Source organism: Tachypleus tridentatus, chromosome 2, assembly GCF_004210375.1.
Source record: "Tachypleus tridentatus isolate NWPU-2018 chromosome 2, ASM421037v1, whole genome shotgun sequence".
Taxonomy (NCBI): Eukaryota; Metazoa; Arthropoda; class Merostomata; order Xiphosura; family Limulidae; genus Tachypleus; species Tachypleus tridentatus.
In genome coordinates this window covers 72,951,152-72,972,597 of record NC_134826.1, presented here as the reverse complement: position 1 = coordinate 72,972,597, position 21,446 = coordinate 72,951,152, and the positions used below count along the sequence as shown (strand labels likewise).

Below are 21,446 nucleotides of genomic sequence, written 5' to 3'. Positions count from 1 at the left end.
AGCTTTTTGTTAGAATTATTGCAGAATGTTATAATGACAGCTCTTATATTTGAATCCAAGAGTCGAAGGCTACTTTCTTTATATCACCTTTTTCTTTAATTATAATAAACCATTACATGGCAGCTGCTCTTTATAAAACATTCACAAAGTTCACATTCATGTTTAAAATAAGAAGTAGGAATCCTTGTGTACTGATCTGCTCTTCCACAAAACAATATAATAAAAAATGACAGCTTTAACCAGATCCTTATAACTGTAATCCTTTCAACTTCTTCAGGTTGGCAACAAACCTTTTGTGAAGTGAAGAATTTCAAATCCTACCTACAGAGAGAAAAACACTTAGATAAAAATGCGACCAAAATGTTAATACAAAATTTGTTAAATTCAAATTATGCTATATAAATTGCTCAATTTCCATAAATATACCAATGGATCAGATTATTTGAGTCTACTTCTTTGCAATAAAAATGTATAATGAACTTAGTCCTTGGAGCACTATACAGTAAATAAAAACATTTATTTTACCATCCTGGTTTAAACATGGTAATGTATATTATGCTATGGCTAAATTATATCTTTTATTATGATGATTCAATGAGTATGTGATAAATTACTGCATTAATACTACGAAGACAACTAAGATAGCCATATTTATGTTAAGATAATGACAACTATAAAAACAAAGAACCGTACCTCCACCATGATAAGAGCTATAATCATAAGTTCAAGACGAACGTGATGTCGATCATTGAGGTGCCCACTCACAAGTTCCATCAACTCACAGCAGTGGTTGATTCTCTCGTTGAGGACCTTAAAAATACACCAATTAACGTGAAACTGAGTCATATTGTCAAAAATGCATTAAATGTTAGTGTTCAAAGTGCAAGGTTTATTTAAAGCAACAAACATAAAAGAAACATTTTGTTCTGATATTCTTGACATAAACGATCTAGAAAAACTTGAATTTACTACAATAGTGTCATTAAGACATTGCTTGTGAAACAATATCTACAGTTTCCTGTTAAAAGTGTATCTGTTTTAAGCCACAACAGAACACGCTGAGTAAACAGAAATATCCAAGAATAAAATTTATATTATGTGAGAACAAGAAGAGACAAACTAGTTAGTTTCATTAATAATAAAGGGAGAATTTGTTGCCACTGGAAATATTTCTACTTCTAGTTAATTAATACCATAAGAAGACATGTTGAAAGAGACGAGCCCTTTGTTTAAGGTGCAGGAACAAATTTCAAACATTTGGTCTGGTATTCGGTTTGGATATTGCTAAAATTAAAATTGTATCTTATGATACAGTGAAACTAATCAAATATTTACTTAAAAAAGGGGTGTTGCTAGTATTTTTAAAGATATACACACCAAGGGGTCAAGGTAGCAAACCCCAAAATTTGTGCTTCAATGATATTGAACTTTATTTTAAAAAAATTCAGTGAACATGTATATATACTGAACTGTACACAAGTGCATGTACTGTATAAGCAACATCACATCCAGGTGTGGCAGGTAATAATGTATTTTGGAATGAAATCATTAAAATTATTCTCCTTGTCAAACAACTTACCTTTGTTCTTTTCGTTATATTCAGGTGGTTACAAGTTTTGTGGTATAATGCCTCTAAATTCTCCCTGTCCCAGTAAAAGTCAGGAGTGTCCAAAAGATCTGAACACAAGTTGATCATATGCCTGAAAAAAAGTTAAGAACAGTTTACTGTGCATGTTGTGGTTAAGAATTTGAAATGCTTTGGTGTAAAGGGCTTAGAAACCTATATATAGAAATATATACAACAATAACTTCAATTCATTACACATAGTAAACAAAAAGAAAGAAAGCCTATAAGGTTTAAAGTATAATATTTCTCACAAAATATATTTTTCTATTGCATCTTGTAATTTTTCTTCAATTTTTATTGAAGAACACAGGAAGTACTTCAAATTAAAAATACAACACTGGTCAGTGACTGAAGCTTTTAATAAATCATAATTTGGGTTGAGCACTTACATGAATAAATTACAATTTGTTAAAAAATATCTGAACAATTTTGGATGTTTTTGCCAATACCTCCAAAGAATTTTACAAATCCAAATGTACATAATTCTGCAAGTAAATTATGCACAGAGTATTATGAACAAAAACATCAATAATGGTTCATGTGATCCTTTTTGTTTCATTATAATAATTGCATTTCATGAAAACACTTAATTACAAGCACTTGGAAATACTTCATATTCCATCATCAACCTCTGGGCTACTAAAAGTTAGTTTAAAATATTCTAACTACAAAGCCCATTAGCTATTAAATTAGTAGTTTTTACACAACCAAAAGTTTAGAAAGTACAGATGTAGGACATAAATGTTTAATAATATTGTTAAGAAAAACATCACAAGGAAAGGCTTAAATATAACTATCCATATTGCATCTTTAAAAATAATAATCAAAGTCACTAACAATTTGGGATTAGGTTATGACAATTCATGAATCAGTTGCATTACATGAGAGATAATACAAATCAAAGTGACACATACTGATATGAAAACTACGTTAAACTTCAAAGAGTTCAAAACTTAAATTTCTCAAATGTTATTGTTTACCATTACTTTGCAATTTAAATAGATTCATTCTACATGTCTTGTTTCTGATTTTTATCTAGAAATTCCTGCACAGGCAGATGTTTGGTAACTGTTTATTATTCACCTACAATTCAAATTTTGAACTAATGACATACTTGTGACACATAATTTGTTCAAAAACTTAAGAGAGGTTTATGTTAAGAAGACAAATAAAAAGAAATAATTTAAGTGCGAGTCAACAGTGTATAAACATTGAGTCCTGACTGTTGGAATATGGTGGTAACCCACTGAGAGTGTCCTACACTTTTATTTTTTTTCCAAGTTTCTCACATACCCCAAGATAGATCTCCACACACTTATAGGGGTGTGTATTACAGACTGGGAACTAGTGGTTTCTAATAAAAAAAAAAAAAAATTGTGGTTTTCCAACATTAATATAATACTTGTTTCTTGATGTGAGGTTAACACTACAGGAATGTTGCATTTGACAACTTCATTTTCACCACTTACTGCTGCTAATTTTTCAATATTAGTTCCTTGTAGGCCCTTATTTCAAGCTTAACTCAAGGAAATATTTATGAAAAAAGTGTTATTTCAATTTGTGAACACAGAAAAAAAATGTTTACAATCAATGCAGTAATCGTATCCAAAACAACTTATTTCTTTAGAAAATATGTTTGATCTGATAGAAAAATAAAGTACTTTAAAGAAAGAAAATGGTCATGTTACCTGTATGTTTAAACAAGATATCTCTTAATAAAAATCAATACAATATAACAGATAGTTTATTATTTTCTTCTTCTAAACATCTAACACAATGCTTTATATTTCCTTTAAATTGGAAAGCTAGAAGGTATCAGTTATTTTTTTACAAAAGCAAAGTACACTTCAATAAAGATAATTATTTAACATAAATAAACTTAAAGTTACAAAAAAGCAAAAAAGGTGTTTGTTTCCTGAAATTATTATTAGTGTACTATAAATTGAAGCCACTTTCATTTTATCATCCTGGCAATCCAAAATATGTCTTAAAGACTGTGACTGAATGAAGAAACAAATTGTATAGAGTGACAGAGGTTCCATATATTTATTCAATTCCTGTTTGACAACATTTCAGTTCTACATATCAAACAAATTTATAATCACATGCACACACCAAACACACATAAATATGAGATTTTTATTTAAATTATGAGAAGTTAATACATAAAGTAAGCACAAATTAAAGTTATGTATTGTATTCTTATTTATCTACCTTAAAGCGAAGAGTTCCCCACTTTTCTGGAAGACGTTGTCTCTCGTTATCGAGATTTTTTTACCAATCTTCATTTCCTATGTTTTAAAGAAAACAGAAACCATTGTTAACAAAGTTTGTGGTACAGATATTTTCATTTAAAAATTTCTGTACAGAAATATGCAGTAATTAATTGTCACAAGTTGAAACACTAATTTATAAAAAAATCATAGTTACATAGATACAAACACCCATGGATTTTGTTAGAAATAGAAAAAGGCTTGCAGGTACCCTTACATATTTAAACTGTTTTTCTTTTAATCTATCAGCTTCCTTTGATGTTTAATTTTTGAGAAATTTATCTCAAGGGAAACTGAAATAGTAAATAAATTCTTATAGGCAGTAACAATAATAAGAGGAGAAAAACATCTTAGAAAAACAAGCATAGCTTTCTTTTAACTGGCACAAGTCTTCTCTGTCTTTATAAAATTCTAAAAAGGTATCTTACTATAGTCATACTGTTATAGTATCACATACCAACAAAACCTTACAAACAACAGTATTTTAGCTTTGTGAATGATAGATATATTTTTACCTGTATTAAACTTGTACACCTCCTTACAAATATTAGTTTTAACTTTGTGAATGGTAGATATATTTTTATCTGTGTTAAACTTTTACACCTCCTTACAAACATCAGTGTTTTACCTGTATTAAACTTGTACACCTATATACAAACATTAGCATTTTACCTGTGTGAAAATTGTACACCTAATAAAAATATATATAGTTAATCTTTACTCTTGTAGTAGTAATAATAAAATAAACAACTTATTTCTACCAACATTTTGTCACTGTGATTTCATGAGGACTACTAGTACAAGAACTGTTTAATATGAAAATATCTACACTTTAGTGTTTTCATAGTATTTTTTACTGAAATACAGTTTCCTTCTGTTATTTTTAAGCAGAAAAACACAACCTCTTCAATCCGAGTGACACCTTATGTCATATATCAGATATTTTAAGTACCAAGAACACAGACACCAACCAAAGTTCAGGAATAACTATTCCAAAGTTAAAATGGCTGACCAGAGGGAAGGAATTGCATCAGCAGCATTTACCACCCACTAAAATGTAAATTGCTGCTCAAATCTTAAACAATCCAACCCAAAACACTAACCACTAGGCCATAATTAGCTCAAGTTGATGAAAAAAAAAAAACTATCATTACTATTATCAAACACATGATGCAAAGAAATCATTCATGGTTCCATATAATTATAAGAAAAATAATCTAGTAGTGGTTCTCTGAATAACATGTCTTAAAACAAAAAGCTAATTTGGATGTATGACATCTTAGTAAAGATGCACTAAATATTAGTACCATGAAATAAGATTCACACATAATTTACAAGATATTTTGTGTATTGTCCCCAAATTAATGCTAGCAAATGATATTATCTCACCTTGAAATGGTTTAAAGGAAAATTTAAATAAAACACTGGAGATACTCTGAAAACAGTAATATTCTTTATGAGGAAAAGAAAGTGTACACAGTACTGTGCAAAACTGTTAGAACAAAGTCAAAAATTAGATTTCAAGCTACTTTGAAAGAACAATGGAAGGTAAATTACAGGTGAAAACGTCAAAATTATATTAATATTCATAATTAGTACAACAGAAACTTGATGGAAGTGCTTGAGTTCAACAAACAGTTAATAATTTATGTTTCCCTTTTGCTGTAATAACTGTCGACAGTCTGACAAGCATCGTTGCAAAATATCCTTTGGGATTTTACTCTAAATGTCTTTAACACCCTCCTACATTTGGAAGTCATTTTTGATTTGTCAAATCCCAACTGCTCAAATGGATTGAGATCGAGGTTCTGTGGGGCCTTTGCATCATTTAAACAATTTCAACTGCTTCTTTCTAAGTTAAGAAATTTCTGCATAGACTAGATGAGTGTTTGGTTTGAAACCACCATCTTCTTGGTAGTAGAAGCCTTTATGAATAATATACAAACCACTTGGTATAGCATGATGGATTAGTATCTGATGAAACTTGCACTGATCCATTATTTGATTGACTTTGCATATATATTTCCTGTTACCTCAGCAGAAAAACATCCCTAAACCCTCAAACTGCCTCCCCCATGCTTGAGGTGCTATGCACTAAAGTATCTTTCACCTCCATTTAGCATACAACCTACACTTTGAACCAAATTTTTCTAAGTTGGACTCATCCATCCATAAAACCCTTTTCCAATCATCAACAGTTCAGTTTTAGTACTTTTTAACAAATTTCAGTCTCTTGACAGTATTTGTACATCAAAGTAAAGTTTTTTAACTTCTACATGACCAAATATTCCATTCTCGTTGAGTCCTCTAGATACTGTAGAGCTGGACACTTTCCGTCATTTGGTACATAGTCATTTATCTCATGCTTGAGATCAGTGGCAGTCTTTCTTCTGTCCTGAAGGCTACATAAACAAAGATATTTAGCATCAGTATCATTAAGTTTAGGTGTTCTGTCTCTTCCTCTCCTGTTTTAAAAGTTACCTGTCTCGGTGTCATGATCTAGGGTGTACTTGACAATGTTTGTGGAGCATGTCAAGTATGCAGCAATATGTCAGAGAGTTCAACCAGCAACATGCAAAGCGTTTATGTGAACTCTCTGCTCCACTGACAATTCTCTATGCTTTTCTAACAGTGGAATGACAATAAAACTGTTTTTATCAAGGGTTATTTGTGGAGTCCAATTAAATTGATTTCTTCTAGCATATACCAGAACCATATGCTAGCATGCTAGCTTATTTCTACATAGTTAAAACACTGCATGGGGTTGCATGACAGTTATTTTAGACCCTAAATTTGAACAGTATGTTTATTCAAGCAGAACCCTTATGACATAAGTATTCTTAATCTATTCATTCAGTTGTCAACAGGGATCAGTGAAGCATTACTGTAGTGTTAAATTTACATTCTGTAATGGAATGGAAGAAAGAGCCCCACAAAATGGAAAGAATGACAAAATATTCTCCTATCCTAATACTTTTGTACAGTACTGTATATATTTGAGTTAACATCCAAGATCTGCAAAGTGATACATCAAAAATCTCTTCACTACAGAAACCTAAAAATGTCTTCTGGTTCAACACGAGTTATACAAAAACAGGTTTTAAACTACTGCTACACTGTTCTTTGGCCTGTAATGTCATTACTAACCTCTGTTAGCCACTCAATACTTTCCACAAATCTCTCCAAAGAAGCCTCCCATATTGCAAGTTTTACTGTTTGTAGAAATAAAAACATGCACAAATCTAGAGTTAGAGTATCTTTAAATCAGTTATTTTCTTAGAGCTTCATTAAAACAGTACAAAGTTTAATAGGTAATTAATCAGCATAATTTGTTTGTAAAACATGCTTTAACTGGACAAAATTTTCAATTAAGTTTATTTACATCAAAGTTTTTAAAATGCATCAGAAAAAAATGTTACACTAAACATCAAGTTATGACAATGTATCTTGGTTTAAGTTTATAAAAATCTTCTGTACTAAGTGAATAATAATATAACATGCTGTGTTACATTCTGAGTGAAAGTGAAACAAAATTAAATCAAAAGACACGTATATCAAGATTATTCTGGTACATTATCACATTTTACCTGATAAAGCCATGCCATTTGAAAAAGCATACTTTTCCAGATCAGTCGAACCTTCAGAATTAAGCATAATCCGGCCTCCAATTAATCGAGTTTTGTTGCTGATTATTAAAAACAAACAAACATTGATATGAAAACTATGCTTTACAGGTAATTATATTCATTGATAAATCTTATATCTAGATAGCAATCAGTGTTTGTCCCCCTTCACTATTTCAACAGTTTTTATTCCCTGTTCAATATATTTTATTTTGGTAATTTTTTAATAATATTGAGGTTCTTGCTACATAGTTTCAAGCTATTAAAACAGATTGTGCTGTCAACTTTACTTACTATTAAAAAAATGAGCAACACAACATTTTTAGGCCTAGTACTTTCATAAAGCAAGTTATTTGTCTTGGAATACATACATGCAATGCAGACTTTATAGACATATAGTGTTCAAACCACTTTTTTTTTAAAAGATAATTTTTTGGGGATTCTCTGATATTTACAACTTTGATTTATCTCAGATGACAGGGAGAGAAACTCTTGGAGAAATGAAAACATAGTTGACCATGTTTTCTTCTTTAACTGTTATAAAAACACATCATTTTTAATATACCCACTGTAGGTCAAAATGAGAGATGCATACAAATAGCATTTTAGGATTATCTATTGCCTCTTACAATTCACTACCAAATGAGTTTTTTGTTCAATACCATAACTCATCAGTTGGTTTAGCCAGCAAGATTCTCTGAAGCAATATTGATACAATACTCTCAAACTGATGAATTCTGGTATTGAATGAAAAGCCTATTGGGACAGCAACAGATAAGTGATTTTTTTAATACACCTTTCAGAGTTTGAGCTGCAATGAAGATATTAAAAAGAACATGGGGAAAAATGCAGTCACCATGTTTTTATAAATATTTAGGGTTAATGGTTTTTCAACATTTTTATGGTTTTCAATGTTTAAACTATAACATTTTTTCAACAGTTTAACAGTGACACACACCTGAAGAATTAAAGCAATTTCAGTGACCACATGTTCTATTGCTAAAATGTATACAATATATAACCACTGCAGAAAATCTAAGTATTACCCTGGAATATATTTTATGCACATCCAAGGCAAATACTTCAGTGTGCATCCCATAAGCATTTTGTCATTAGCAAGAAAAATGAACTTTAACTTGTCTGGCAATTATACCAGTTAGAAAGCATTTCTTATTAACTTCTGGAAGTAATAATCATTTTGCTCAAAATTAATCCCATGAAAACAGTCCAAAATTTAAATGACACAAAAGTGTATTTATAAAAATAATATTTATTTATATACAAGTTTTACTTTTACATTTCAATCACTATGAATTTTTTAATATATTTATATTTCATTTTAAAGCATTTATATATCTTTTTATATAGATATGTAGGTAAATTAAACTTCAGTGTTTAAGTTGTAGCTTAACTTTTATTCACATACATGAAAAAGTTAATCTTTCAATAAACTGTGCTAGAAACATTTACATATACAAAGACTGTTTCACAAAAAAAAAAACTACAACTGAATAGAAAATATCTCCTGTTATTTAAAATATTAGGAAAAAAATGAGGAGTACACAAACAATATAAAAACAAACTGAATGACCAGAAACAAAACAGCAGCAAATATAATGCACACACACACACACACACTTTTACAAATATAACACACATACTTTCAAGGTTTCATAAAAATACAAATATTCCACCATTTTAATTTTTTAAGTTTGTACTTTACACACACACCTAAAACACTTTACCAAGTTGGATTTGTTTTATTACATACAGAAATAAAACTGAATAGCCTCTTATTTTCTTGATCAACTTTAATTCTTCAATTTCTTGAAACATATACAGTGACTTACAAAATCCAGTTTATAACACTTTATATAACCTATCAAATAGGAGCTCTAATTTAAGATGAAACATTTAAATTAATTTTTAATATTTATAATGGAGGTTTTACTTAATTATCTAGAAACTGAAACAAACTGAGTGTATATATATAAATATATACAAATATTGACAAAGGCCTAGCAACTATAAACATCTGAAAAAATAATTAACTGGATTGTTATTTCTACAATCTACAAATCTAAATAAGAGTGAAAAATAGTATCATGAAAAGGATTTATCTTTTTTTTAAAATCATATTAAGTGTAATCAAAATCACAAGGGGGCATCACAGTTTGCTTGCAATAGTTAACTAACAAACAAGTTTCAAAAACTGGATTTTTTTAAAGTGCATTTTCTAACAAAGGCACCACAAGTTTCTTTAATTATCTGTAAGAATATTTCCAGCACCACAGTAAGGCACTGGTGGGTCATGGGAGAAGTATAAATTAGTGACCTCTCCCTCTTACTTACTCTTGCTGTTAAGAAAATAATATACAATTTGATAAACTAAATTTATTAGCAATAAAAAAATGAAATAAAAAATAAATATGTATATAAAAACTGTTTTTTATACACTTCATATTTTATTAATTATTGTTATACATACAACAGGTGGTGAGCCCTGGTTATTAATTATAAAACTTACAACAGGTGATGAGCCCTGGTTATTAATTATTATACTTGCAACAGGTGATGAGCCCTTGTTATTAATTATTATTCTTGCAACAGGTGATGAGCCCTTGTTATTAATTATTATTCTTGCAACAGGTGATGAGCCCTGGTTATTAATTATTATACTTGCAACAGGTGGTGAGCTCTGAGTAACTACCCCTTTTTGCCTACTGGTTAAAAAAGCCCCAAAGTATTTCAGCAATTTATTTGACAATTTCATGAAAAACTTCACAAGAGAGCTATCTGCATTATTCTTTCCTAAATTAGCTTATTTTAAATATTTTGATAACATCAAACAGTTACGTAAATAAACCCTGAAGAAGCTGCAAAGGCAAAATGTTGGTTTAAACAAATATGTATTCTTCTATATTTATTTGGAGTACAAAGTTTGTTTTCTTAACTTTTATCAAAATGTGCAAACCCCTCCAGTATGCACTACATATTTTGAATGACAACAAAACATATTTCTAATACTTATATACAGACCTTTACAACTAACAACAATATAATCTAATAAAGTATCAAATTATTTTCTTTAATGCCTTGGATACAAGAAAATTACTCAAGAAAATGATCACAGAAAACACTTTTTCAAACTGATTAGTACAAATAAAAACTTTTAATTTTTTATTCATTAAATATTAAATTTAATATTAAAGAAAATAGATGAAGTAAATTTAAAATGTACTTATTTGTAAAATTGTAAAATTATCATAACATTGTTCAAAACTCTACAAAAAAATTAGGACCTCATATTCATTTAAAGCAAAATGTGTTAGCAATGAAACACCACTAAACATGAGACAAACACGTGAAACAAATAATCTGTACAAACATTCATTAGATATCAGTCAGTGTCAGTGAGCTTGCCTTACCATAGTAGATTTCAATATAGAACAAGCTTCTAATGGTTCATATAAATTAAATAAGACTCCCAGTAACCAGTGTAGTCAGTATTAACAAACAAAAACATTTATGATATGGAGTCATAAAGATAACAACATACATGAAAACTACCAGCAATTAAACCTTTTTTCATTAATAATATGTATAGGTTACATAATGTGTACTAAAATAACAAAATAAGCAGCAACAACAAACAATATTTTTTATGCTGTATGTCTGAAAGGAATTCAGACATTTTATTATGAATGTTTAGTCACTGGACATTGTGTTACCGCCACATTGTTACAAGGACATCTTGCTGTATCATTTTTCATGACATAGCAGTTTTCAAAATACTGATTTTGTGACATAGTTTTTCAAATACTGAATTGAATTGATTGGTGAAGATAATAAAAACTGACAATAGATCGTAAATGCACATTCATTTGGGAACCATCAAAAATAACACTATGGGGTGAAAAGGCATCTAAGCCTATATTATGATGTGTTGTCATGAAGAATTTTACATAAACCACAGTGTAAATGAGATGTAGGTCTACAAAAGAATTTGTTGTAATTTATAATACTGATGTAACGATTTGATAGTAACTTGGATGCCATAATGAAATGTTTTCCACAATAAAAAGTTCATTTCACTAGCAGTCTGCAACTAAATGTCCCAGATTCTGTCCAGACTATTGTTAGTCACACCAACAATAGCAAACAGAAGTTTAGATAAAGAATAAATATCAAAACTACAGCATCACTAAAATTAATTTTCTTACAAAATAGATGAAATCTATCACTCTATCCATTGAGAATACTAAATAAAACAGTGAACATAGGTGATGAAACTTTGTGATTCGGGAAATAAAAACCTAATCAATCATTTCACAAATAACCACATTTACTATTTATTTTCTGTGTTAACAACTAAAGGAAGTACAATTATAAAGACATGTAATGTGCTATGTGCTTCGTTTTCAAAAACTGGTCCTGCATATACTGTACCTCATTTAAAATAATTTTTTCTTCTATTAATCTTTTAAAATATAGAACCTATTCAACAACCCTCTTTCTTAATACTTGATGTTTAACTGTGTAACAGATATTAATCCCAAAAAAAAACAATCACAGAACTACAAGGAATAATTTTAAAATATTTTATAATTCCTTAACCTTTTGGTAACAGAGTTGGTATAATATACACAAGTCAGTCTAAACATTTGCCCATGTTAAGTATTTGTACAACGACTTTTGATACAGCATGTGTATCTTCACAAAATGTGGTACAATTTTAGTAAAGTTTACAAATATTTTGTAAACCAAAAATCAGATTTGTCAATAAAATATTTTTACTAAAGATTTGTTTGTGAAAAGTACAAAGTTATTTCATGTTATGATTAAAAAACTATTCTTCATCCCAAAAATCTAATATTTGTATAACCTATAAAACTTAAATACATTTCAAATGTCTTTGTTATTTTTTATACACTAACTATGTGATTACATGGCCTATGACCTGTGACCTGTCATGAAAGGGTTAACAGAACCTGTAGTTTACATTACAAAATGTGATAAAAATAACCAACAAGTTATACATTTTATAAAATATGCCCCCCTCCCCCATATAACCAACAAAAAATTCTGTTTGTAATTGAAAAAAAAAAAAAAAACTATAATTTCATTTAAGGGAATATGAATAACTGTTTTCCCTAGCATCACATTTAAACAGAGAGTGAAGATTACTTTTCTGTTCATATAATTAGAACCTTACTAATACAATAACACAGCCTATATGTAAAGAATACACCACAGTAGCTCTTTATATAAATGTTTTAAATGTCAAGTAAAGGAAGATACACAGTGCACTATAAAAGGCATTTAATAAATCAATATTACATGATTCCTGAAGCTACAAAAAAAAATATCAGTAAGTGCACTAAGACTAAAAATCTTCCTTTATGTCTATAAAAGATGTCACAAAACATTAAACCTTTAACAATAAAAACCTCTTTAAGCTCATAATATAAGTGAACATTTTTATACTCAAAGTATTTTAAAGCTTATACAAATGCTCAAAATTTTTACATTAAACTTTTATTTGTACTTCACCTCGAAGGAAGAACTTACGTGAAGTCTTATCCATAAGATACCTAAAAACCATTAAGTAACCCTAAAGCCATATAACACTCTCTAAACATTTATAAATGTGTGTGATACATACATACAAGTTAAACAAAGGCAAATCGTATAATACATACAGTTTATTTAATCCTACTTGTATCTTAATTTATGAGCCCACATATGATTAGGCATTTCCTTTCCATCATACATATATATATTTATTTAAAAAATACCATTGAACACTACAACTATGTTTTTTCATAGAATATTACTTTTGCACTAAACAAAGTTAACTTTAACATGACATGTCATCAACATTGTACTAGTATATGGTTCAAACCAGCATCTAATGTGCTGATTAAAATGAATTTGTGTCACACTCAGCACCACTTTCATTCTCACTTGATTTTGCATCAGCTCAGTCAGTGAACAAGACAGATCAAGGTACTTTAATATTACCAGGATGTCAGTAATGAACAGATAAAAGTGTAACACTTGAACTGTCAATTCAAAGAGATCATATTTAATTTATGAAGAAATAACTCATATAAACACTGTATTACAGAACAGTTTTAAAGCGTTAATATACGATGCCCAAAAGAACTACAAAGTTCATTAATATTTAACATTTCTAAAAGTAACGTTACTTTCTTTTGTGCGAGATTTAAAGAACTCATTTTGAGTACATTAAATTTAAATAGAAAAAGATAAAAGAAGGTATACTATTATTATAAATAAGAAAAATGGACCAAACAGCATCTGTTTATTTGGTTTATAAATTCTGAGATAGAAACATAAATGTTGAAGGTATACACTTACTCTGTGTACAAATATTCCATCACCTCCTTTTCTTCAAAAATAATGCCTTCACTATATGGGTTCGTTTCATAACACTTTAGAAATTTAAGCACGGCTTGCCTCTACAAAATATGCACTAAACTGTAATTTTATCAAACCAGAATATGAGAATTACACAAAAGACATTGAAAAACACTTAAAAGAATAGCAAAATTAGAAATAGCAACTGTTTAACAACAAAAGTGATACATATTTTCATTTTTTTTCAACATCTTATGATTTTACTTTATCAAGCTTAAATCTGACTTTTTAAAATTGGTTTTGCCTTTTTTTCTGAATAAACACCACACACCAGATTTAATATTCATTAATTTTTACATACAAAGCTAATGAAGAGCTATCTATACTAATCAACCTTAATTTGTAAGTGAAAGACAAGACAGCTACCCTATACTTGTCCCCCCTGACTCGTGGTCTACGATAAATAAATAGTACAGTCTTATCAGCTCTATTACAATTAATCCAAATCCCTAAAGTGTTGAGCAGAATTTTATTCATGGTAATATGGACGTAAACCACAAAACCTTGGATATACAGTCTGTCACACTAGTCATAGGGCTGTGTTTGGTTCCTATGCCTAGAAACAAACATTTTGTGAAATATGCATCTTAAATATTAGTTTTTTTTTACCAAGACTTACAAAAGTTAATGGTTATCAGATATCAAGTGTTGTCACAGTTAGTAGCCTACACTATTGTTTCTCAAATTTAGAAGTGTGGAATATATCTTAGAGAGGGAAGGAGACATTAGAAGATTTATTTCACCTGCATTTATAAAACTGATAAAAAATTACTGTTGGTGCCTCTTGGTGTGTGAAAACTTGTAAACAATTCTGTATACCTGACTAGTGTCATCATTCTAGCTGGCATATTAAGTCTACTAATATTTATTTGAGCCTCTTAACCTCCACAATAGTTGAGTAGTATGACTGAAGAGTTGTAATGTTAAAATTCATTTCTCAATACCAGTGGTAGCCACACCACAGACAGGCCATTGTGTAGCTTTGTGCTTAATAATAAACAAACAAAACTTCTATGCACTATATATTTTAATATTTAATGATAATGGCATGCCAAATTTTATTTTTACCATTATATGTTCTCCCAGTAATTTATAGAAACAGTTAAAACAGTGTGGTGCTAGTAACCTGTGCAGTTATACAAACAAAAATAATTAAACTTACTTCTAGTTCAGGCACATTCCAAAAAACTACCGATCCTTCACTAAAAAGAAAAGAACAATGTGATTTAAATGAAGAGCATGAAATAACAAAAATTACAATTTAAAACATTAGTTAATAGTTTCTCTCACATTTGTTTTAAATTTTATACAAAGCTACTTAAGGGCTAACTGTACAAGCCATCCCTTATTTTGAAGTGATAAACTAGATGAGGGATTCTCAAACTGTGAGATGTGTACTATTGGTAGTATATAGATCTAATGTCAATGGTAAATGATTAAAGGAATATAACAAAATCATAAAATTTGTAATAAGCCTTGTCTGAGCTTTCCACATAAACACAAATACTATTCTCCTCACTCACAGACTCACCAATATAGTCTTATCTTCAAATCGACAAAAACAGTGCCACATTCATAAATCATGTTAGAAAAATATTTGCATCTTTTTCATTAATGAGTAAGGGTAAAAAATATGAATTTTTATAACCAGGTGCTTTTTTTTCCCAATTAGACCTGGGTTTGTAATTTTAAAAAAGTAAACAAAAAAGTGGTATGCAAGACTGAAACATTTGAGAACCACTGAATTATAAAGAAGACAGTTAATCAAACACCACCCTTCCACAGCTAAAGGGACAAACATGTTCAGAGATGGGATTAGAACATGCAGTCCTCAGATTTCATGTCAGGTGCTCTAATTATCATCTTAATTTTAATACTCATTACCATGCTTGAAGCATACAATCACCACCGTTTTCACTTTTTGAAAGTAAAGTACCATTCTTGTGAAATAAACCACCATGAGTTTGTCCATCAAATCAATTACATTTCAGAGGATTTCAATGATGCCAGGTTTTGTTTTCATTTTTATTTGTGTCACCTTCTTTGATAAGAAATCAAGGGGTGCACATGTTTGTGCATAACTGTAAAAATAATAACATTATATGAAATATTTATAGGAAGTTCTGTTTTGCTTATATACTTAGAAATTAGAGAAAGCTGCATGTTAATAAAGGTGAAAATAACAAAAAACATTTAATTAAACTGCTGTGTCAAAGCAAAAATAGCACAGTCTCTGTTAATAACATATATTAGACATTAAACTAACAATATCTCCCATACCTAAAACTGAGCAAAAACCATACACCAAGATTTTTATTAAATATTGATAACATATTGAATAGTAGGATCTTATCAGCTCTCTTACAAAGAACCCACAGCCCCAAAGTGTTAAGCTGAATTTTCTTAAAATGGTAATAGGAACATGCACTACAGTCCCTACAATACACAGTCTGTTATACTAGTCATAAGGCTATGTTTCGCTCCTACTCCTAGAAACAAACACATTTAATGAAATATGCATCTTGAATCTTATAGTTGCCTTGTTTTATTGACAAAGGCAGTTAATTTTTTGTTTTTTAAAAGGCTTATTGATGGCCATAAGAAAAAAATTTCATTTCAAACAGAGTAGATATACAACCTTCTACCTTACCTAAAGAAATATGCTCCTCGTGGTTCCTTATCAACTTGATATCTAGCACACATGTATAACACATCATGCACATCCTCTGGCATGGCTGACTGCTGGTAAAGTCCTTGTTTATTCAAACCATCCTTAAGGCCAATCAGGTCATATTCTTCAGCTGTACTGTAAGCAACCACATTCCACCAATCCTATATCACAATTCAAAGTTAAATACAATTACAGTTTCAGTCCTCTTTCAATAATATTAAGAACAAATATTAATAACTAATAAGGAATTCTCTTCTGTTTACTGCAAAAATTCGTTATTCAAAAAAAAGTCACCTTGTCAAGTACCGAGTTCTAGAACATTTCAGTTATCTATATAGCATTAATATAATACAATTTCATCATTACACCCAACAAGTCTAATTCATAACCTATACCCTGTACATCCTTATTTAATTTTTCTCTTGAAGGATACAAGAAATTATTTCCTTACTGGTAAGACACCTTCTAATTCTAGTTTCATTTAATTCAATCCTGTACAAAAATGGACAGTTCATCAACATGTTTTACTGTTCTTTTTACCTTGGTGGAATCTACTTCAGTAACATTATCTATTTTTTTTCTTGCCAATCTCTTCTTGGCCTGCAAATGGGTCTGTACATTGTCTTGAACATTGCCAGAGGATATAGCTTTTTCAAAACGAAGTTGCCCTGAGCTGTACTTGCATTGTTTAAGTAACAGGTCTGTAGACTTGCTGTATTGAAAAATATTTCTACAACACCCACCTATAAAGTAAAAACTAAGAATATAAGTAAAGGAAAAAATTATTTAATTCAATTGATACCTTAACATTTAATACTGATATAAACTAGAGAGTTAGAGGTAATGAAGTAATACATTACTAAATCACTCTTAGATGGCAAATTTTCAAACGATCAAGTATAGTTGATGCAAAAACAGTCCACAGATGACAACAGTTGCATCTACTGATGTAAATTAGAAAGTTAGTGATAATGAAGTGATATACTAAATCACTCGTAGATGACAAGTTTTGAAAAAACCAAGTATAGTTGATGCAAAAACATCCATAGATGACATCAGTTGCATCAATTGATATGAATTAACAGTAAAAACTTTATCTGTAGTAGTCATTATTGTATTAGTGATAAATCATCCAAAGTCAATAATATCACTTCGAAACACCATCAAGTTATGTAACTTCTACAAACAATAGTTAAACATAAAAACTTACAGAAAAGCTGTGCTTTCAACAAATTCACTTATTAATAATGATATTAGATAATAAAATCATAGATTTGTAAAGCATCTTAGAGGAGACTTCCATATTCACATAATACAGACAAAAAAAGTAAAAAGAAACTTCTGATAACAGAAATATGAACTGTCTGATAACTAACAACACAATTATTTTCTTAATAGAAATTATTTTTTCAGTGTTTGTTATTTTCAGTCCTGAAGACTAGAAGTCATGTCATTAACAAATAAAAACATTACATGACTCATTAAGTAATTGTTAGCCATACTCTAACGTTTCCAAACGACACTTTTAACCTAACTCACAGAGAACTAAATGCAGATGTTAAATTACAACACATAGCTTAAAAACATCTGTATTGAACTTTTGTCAAATATTACAGTAATGTTTAACCATCATAATCTAAACTGAACATACAGAAAGTATTTTTGGATAAGTGTGAAAAAAAACAAAACAAATGTCTGTTAAATTAAATGAATAAATTCACTAAATACTGAAACAAACAATTATGATGTTTGTAAACAGGCATACAATTTTAAATTATTTCTCTTTAAATCAGTTTATAAATGTTGACAGAAAACAGTGTGATGTTTCAACACTTAAATAAATCATATACATTTTTCAACATGATTACTATCTGTCAAATATTATTTCATATTTATCTTTTAAAGTATTATCACAAATTGTTTTAATGAGACAATGTACAAAACGTAACTTAATTATAACAATAATGAAAAACATATACTCACTTAATTGCCTACACTGCTCACAAACAAGAATAATAGGTCGGTAATAGGTAGGAAAGCCTATTAAGCTACTGGGTTTTTTAATTAAATATCGAAAGGAAAACATCAATCCTTTAAAAGCCATTTTAACCCAGTAATGGCAAGGAAACGTAAAACTCACTAAAGTTGTCTGGAAGAAAATAACAATTATCATTATAAAACTTACATTTCCATCAATAAAAATTACACTGAAATATAACAAATCTATTAATTTTTTAAATGAAACTTTTTTGAATATAAGATATTTTCAAACAATCAAAAACACCATTCGGATATAAAAGTTGGAGGTAAAAGTGACTACAATTTCCTATCTTACTACAAAAGAACAGTTAAACTGGTTTCACTCATAATATTTTCATAAGTATCAACCATATAATACCAACTGTAACACCCTCTAGTACAAGCTTATAGTAACTTTAGTCCCACTCTATATATTACAGATATTTTCTACTTTTGTTAAAAGAAAATTGTTTAATCAAAAACCAAATAAAATCTGTCAGGTTTCTACCTTTTAAATAATTAATAACTTTATAAATATATCACAAAAAATTATTAATGGATTTGGCTATATCTAAAACAGTGCTTGTTTTCACATTTATGTAAATATATATATTTTTTGTTGTTATTTTTATTTATCCAAGGGTGGTGGGGTGTCCAAATATAGCTTTAAAGAACCAAATAGTCCCTTTTCTCATATAATGTTTAAGACTTAATAAATTCCATAACTCATGTGACAGAATTATACAATTCATACATCAAGTATACAAAAATCTAATAAATTACTGAAGCTAGCGTGTTGTTGTTTTTTTTATAATTTTGTGCCTATGTATCATCTAAACTTTAAATTAGATATGTTAATTACACCAAAGTCTTCTAATTTCTCTTTACTTCTCATAAAAATAAACTTTTGATTCAGATTAAGTCCAAAGATAGTCCTAAATAGATCCAAAATACCTCAATAATAATTTTCAGAAAGGACTGTATATGACTTTTCCAAGTGTTGTAATTTTTAAATATCTGAACATAAAAGAAACAAAACGAGTTATGGTTAGCTGTATCGCAATACATCTATGACCCAGTAAATCGCATATTTTATGTGTTAAATCAGAGAAATACAAATAATATTTAAACAAAAGTACTATGAAAAATACAGGAAAACTAAAATTTACTAAACAGTACAAAAAATAATAATTATTTACATAAACAAAGAAGACATACCTCTCTAACTCCTCACATAGTAAAATGTTGATAATAAACATAAATTAATTTAAATAACCAATCACGTGCAGCTCTCTCAACAGTATAAGTTAGAAACTCTTAGTCTTATTTCACGTGATGGGTATGTTGGTTGCACTTTTATTTATTTATTTTTTTATATCTTTGCTAGATAATTTTACAAGTAGTTATAATCAGTAATTTAATATTGTAATGAATGTTCTTAAAGATAATATTCAACAAGCTAAATAAACTAAACAGCAACAACAAATACGTACCCAAGGTACTACACTTACAGCAAAATACAAAGGTAATTCACACCAATCCCATTTTGTGAACGCAGTGCCACCTGTCAGTAATATAATGCACAAAACATATATGCAAAAACGGCTCGTTTGGGTTGAGAAAATATTTTACATGGAAGAGCGAACAACGTTTCGACCTTCTTTGGTCATCGTCAGGTTCACAAAGAAAGAAAGAGGTAACTGACCGGAAGCTGACCACATGTTTGGAAGGGGTTATGTAACTGAGTGTCGGAATGTAGAGGGCGGTGTTAGATGTTTGAATATATAATTTAATTTTATTATATTAATATAGGTATAAAGGCGTTCCTTTATATTGGTTTATTTTGGGTTTAAGCTGTTGTATAAGTAAGGCTTCTTTAATTTTGCGTTTGTTCATGTTTGTTTCTTTATTAGTATTTGGGTGTTTTCTATGGTTATGTTGTGTTTATATTAATATAATATTAATATAATAAAATAAAATTATATATTCAAACATCTAACACTGCCCTCTACATTCCGACACTCAGTTACATAACCCCTTCCAAACATGTGGTCAGCTTCCGGTCAGTTACCTCTTTCTTTCTTTGTGAACCTGACGATGACCAAAGAAGGTCGAAACGTTGTTCGCTCTTCTATGTAAAATATTTCCTCAACCCAAACAAGCCGTTTTTGCATATATATTTCTCTACAACTGGGTTTTCTCGACATCACTGAATGCATAAAACCTTTCAAGTTCAGAAAAAACAGAACAAGACGAAAAACAACTATTTAAAAACTTGTATTACCTTTCATTTGTTCGCTTTTTAGTATGGTAATTATAATTTAGGTTGATATACACAAAAACAAAACAAAAAACAGAGTTAGTGAATTATTGGAAACACTGCGTATAAAAAAAAACTTATTTCTTTTGAATTTCGCGCAAAGCTACTCGAGGGCTATCTGCGCTAGCCGTTCCTAATTTAGTAGTGCAAGACTAGAGGGAAGGCAGCTAGTTTTCACCGCCAACTCTTGCGCTACTCTTTTACCAACGAATATTGGGATTGATGATAACATTATAACGCCCCTACGACTGAAAGGGCAAGCATGTTTGGTGCAATTGGGATTCAAACCCGCGACCCTCGGATTACGAGTCGAACGCCTTAACATGCTAGGCCATGTCGGGCGTAAAATAATTACTACCAAAAATATTAATTAAATCTATGGCGGCGATTGATTTTCTCCAGCCTTCTTCCTTTTGGTGATGGTTTGAATAAAACGCGAGTCAACGCAGTCAAATAATCAAATTTATAA

At 29.6% G+C, this 21,446-nt stretch overlaps 1 protein-coding gene across 6 annotated transcripts; it reads right to left on the bottom strand.

Annotated features, from left to right (window-relative positions):
* Positions 1 to 73: 73 nt before the first annotated feature.
* Positions 74 to 20,357, bottom strand: LOC143244225 (required for meiotic nuclear division protein 1 homolog). Of its 6 annotated transcripts, none has more exons than XM_076488505.1 (13): positions 20,151 to 20,357; positions 19,612 to 19,674; positions 18,622 to 18,787; positions 17,179 to 17,381; positions 16,618 to 16,799; positions 15,130 to 15,169; positions 13,908 to 14,008; positions 7,488 to 7,585; positions 7,048 to 7,112; positions 3,842 to 3,918; positions 1,580 to 1,700; positions 694 to 810; positions 74 to 321 (listed from the first exon to the last, which is right to left on the bottom strand). In XM_076488505.1, exons 3-13 carry the CDS (start codon positions 18,740 to 18,742, stop codon positions 274 to 276), a joined length of 1,173 nt encoding a protein of 390 aa, XP_076344620.1. In that variant the 5' UTR covers positions 18,743 to 18,787; positions 19,612 to 19,674; positions 20,151 to 20,357; the 3' UTR covers positions 74 to 273. The 6 variants fall into 6 exon arrangements, with proteins under 6 accessions (XP_076344620.1, XP_076344621.1, XP_076344619.1 ...); XM_076488506.1 differs by having other exon boundaries at positions 20,169 to 20,357; XM_076488504.1 differs by lacking the exon at positions 19,612 to 19,674 and having other exon boundaries at positions 20,169 to 20,357.
* Between the last annotated feature and the right edge of the window lie 1,089 nt (positions 20,358 to 21,446).

What these genes read in the sequence shown, in the direction of transcription:
- LOC143244225 (XM_076488502.1), bottom strand. Translation starts at nt 19,916, where the DNA reads ATGTTTATTATCAACATTTTACTATGTGAGGAGTTAGAGAGGTATGTC. An exon ending in CTGAAGTAGATTCCACCAAG is followed by an intron (nt 16,800 to 17,178) that starts GTAAAAAGAACA and finishes ATTGTGATATAG; the next exon opens with GATTGGTGGAATGTGGTTGC. An exon ending in TAGCTCTTATCATGGTGGAG is followed by an intron (nt 322 to 693) that starts GTACGGTTCTTT and finishes TTCTCTCTGTAG; the next exon opens with GTAGGATTTGAAATTCTTCA.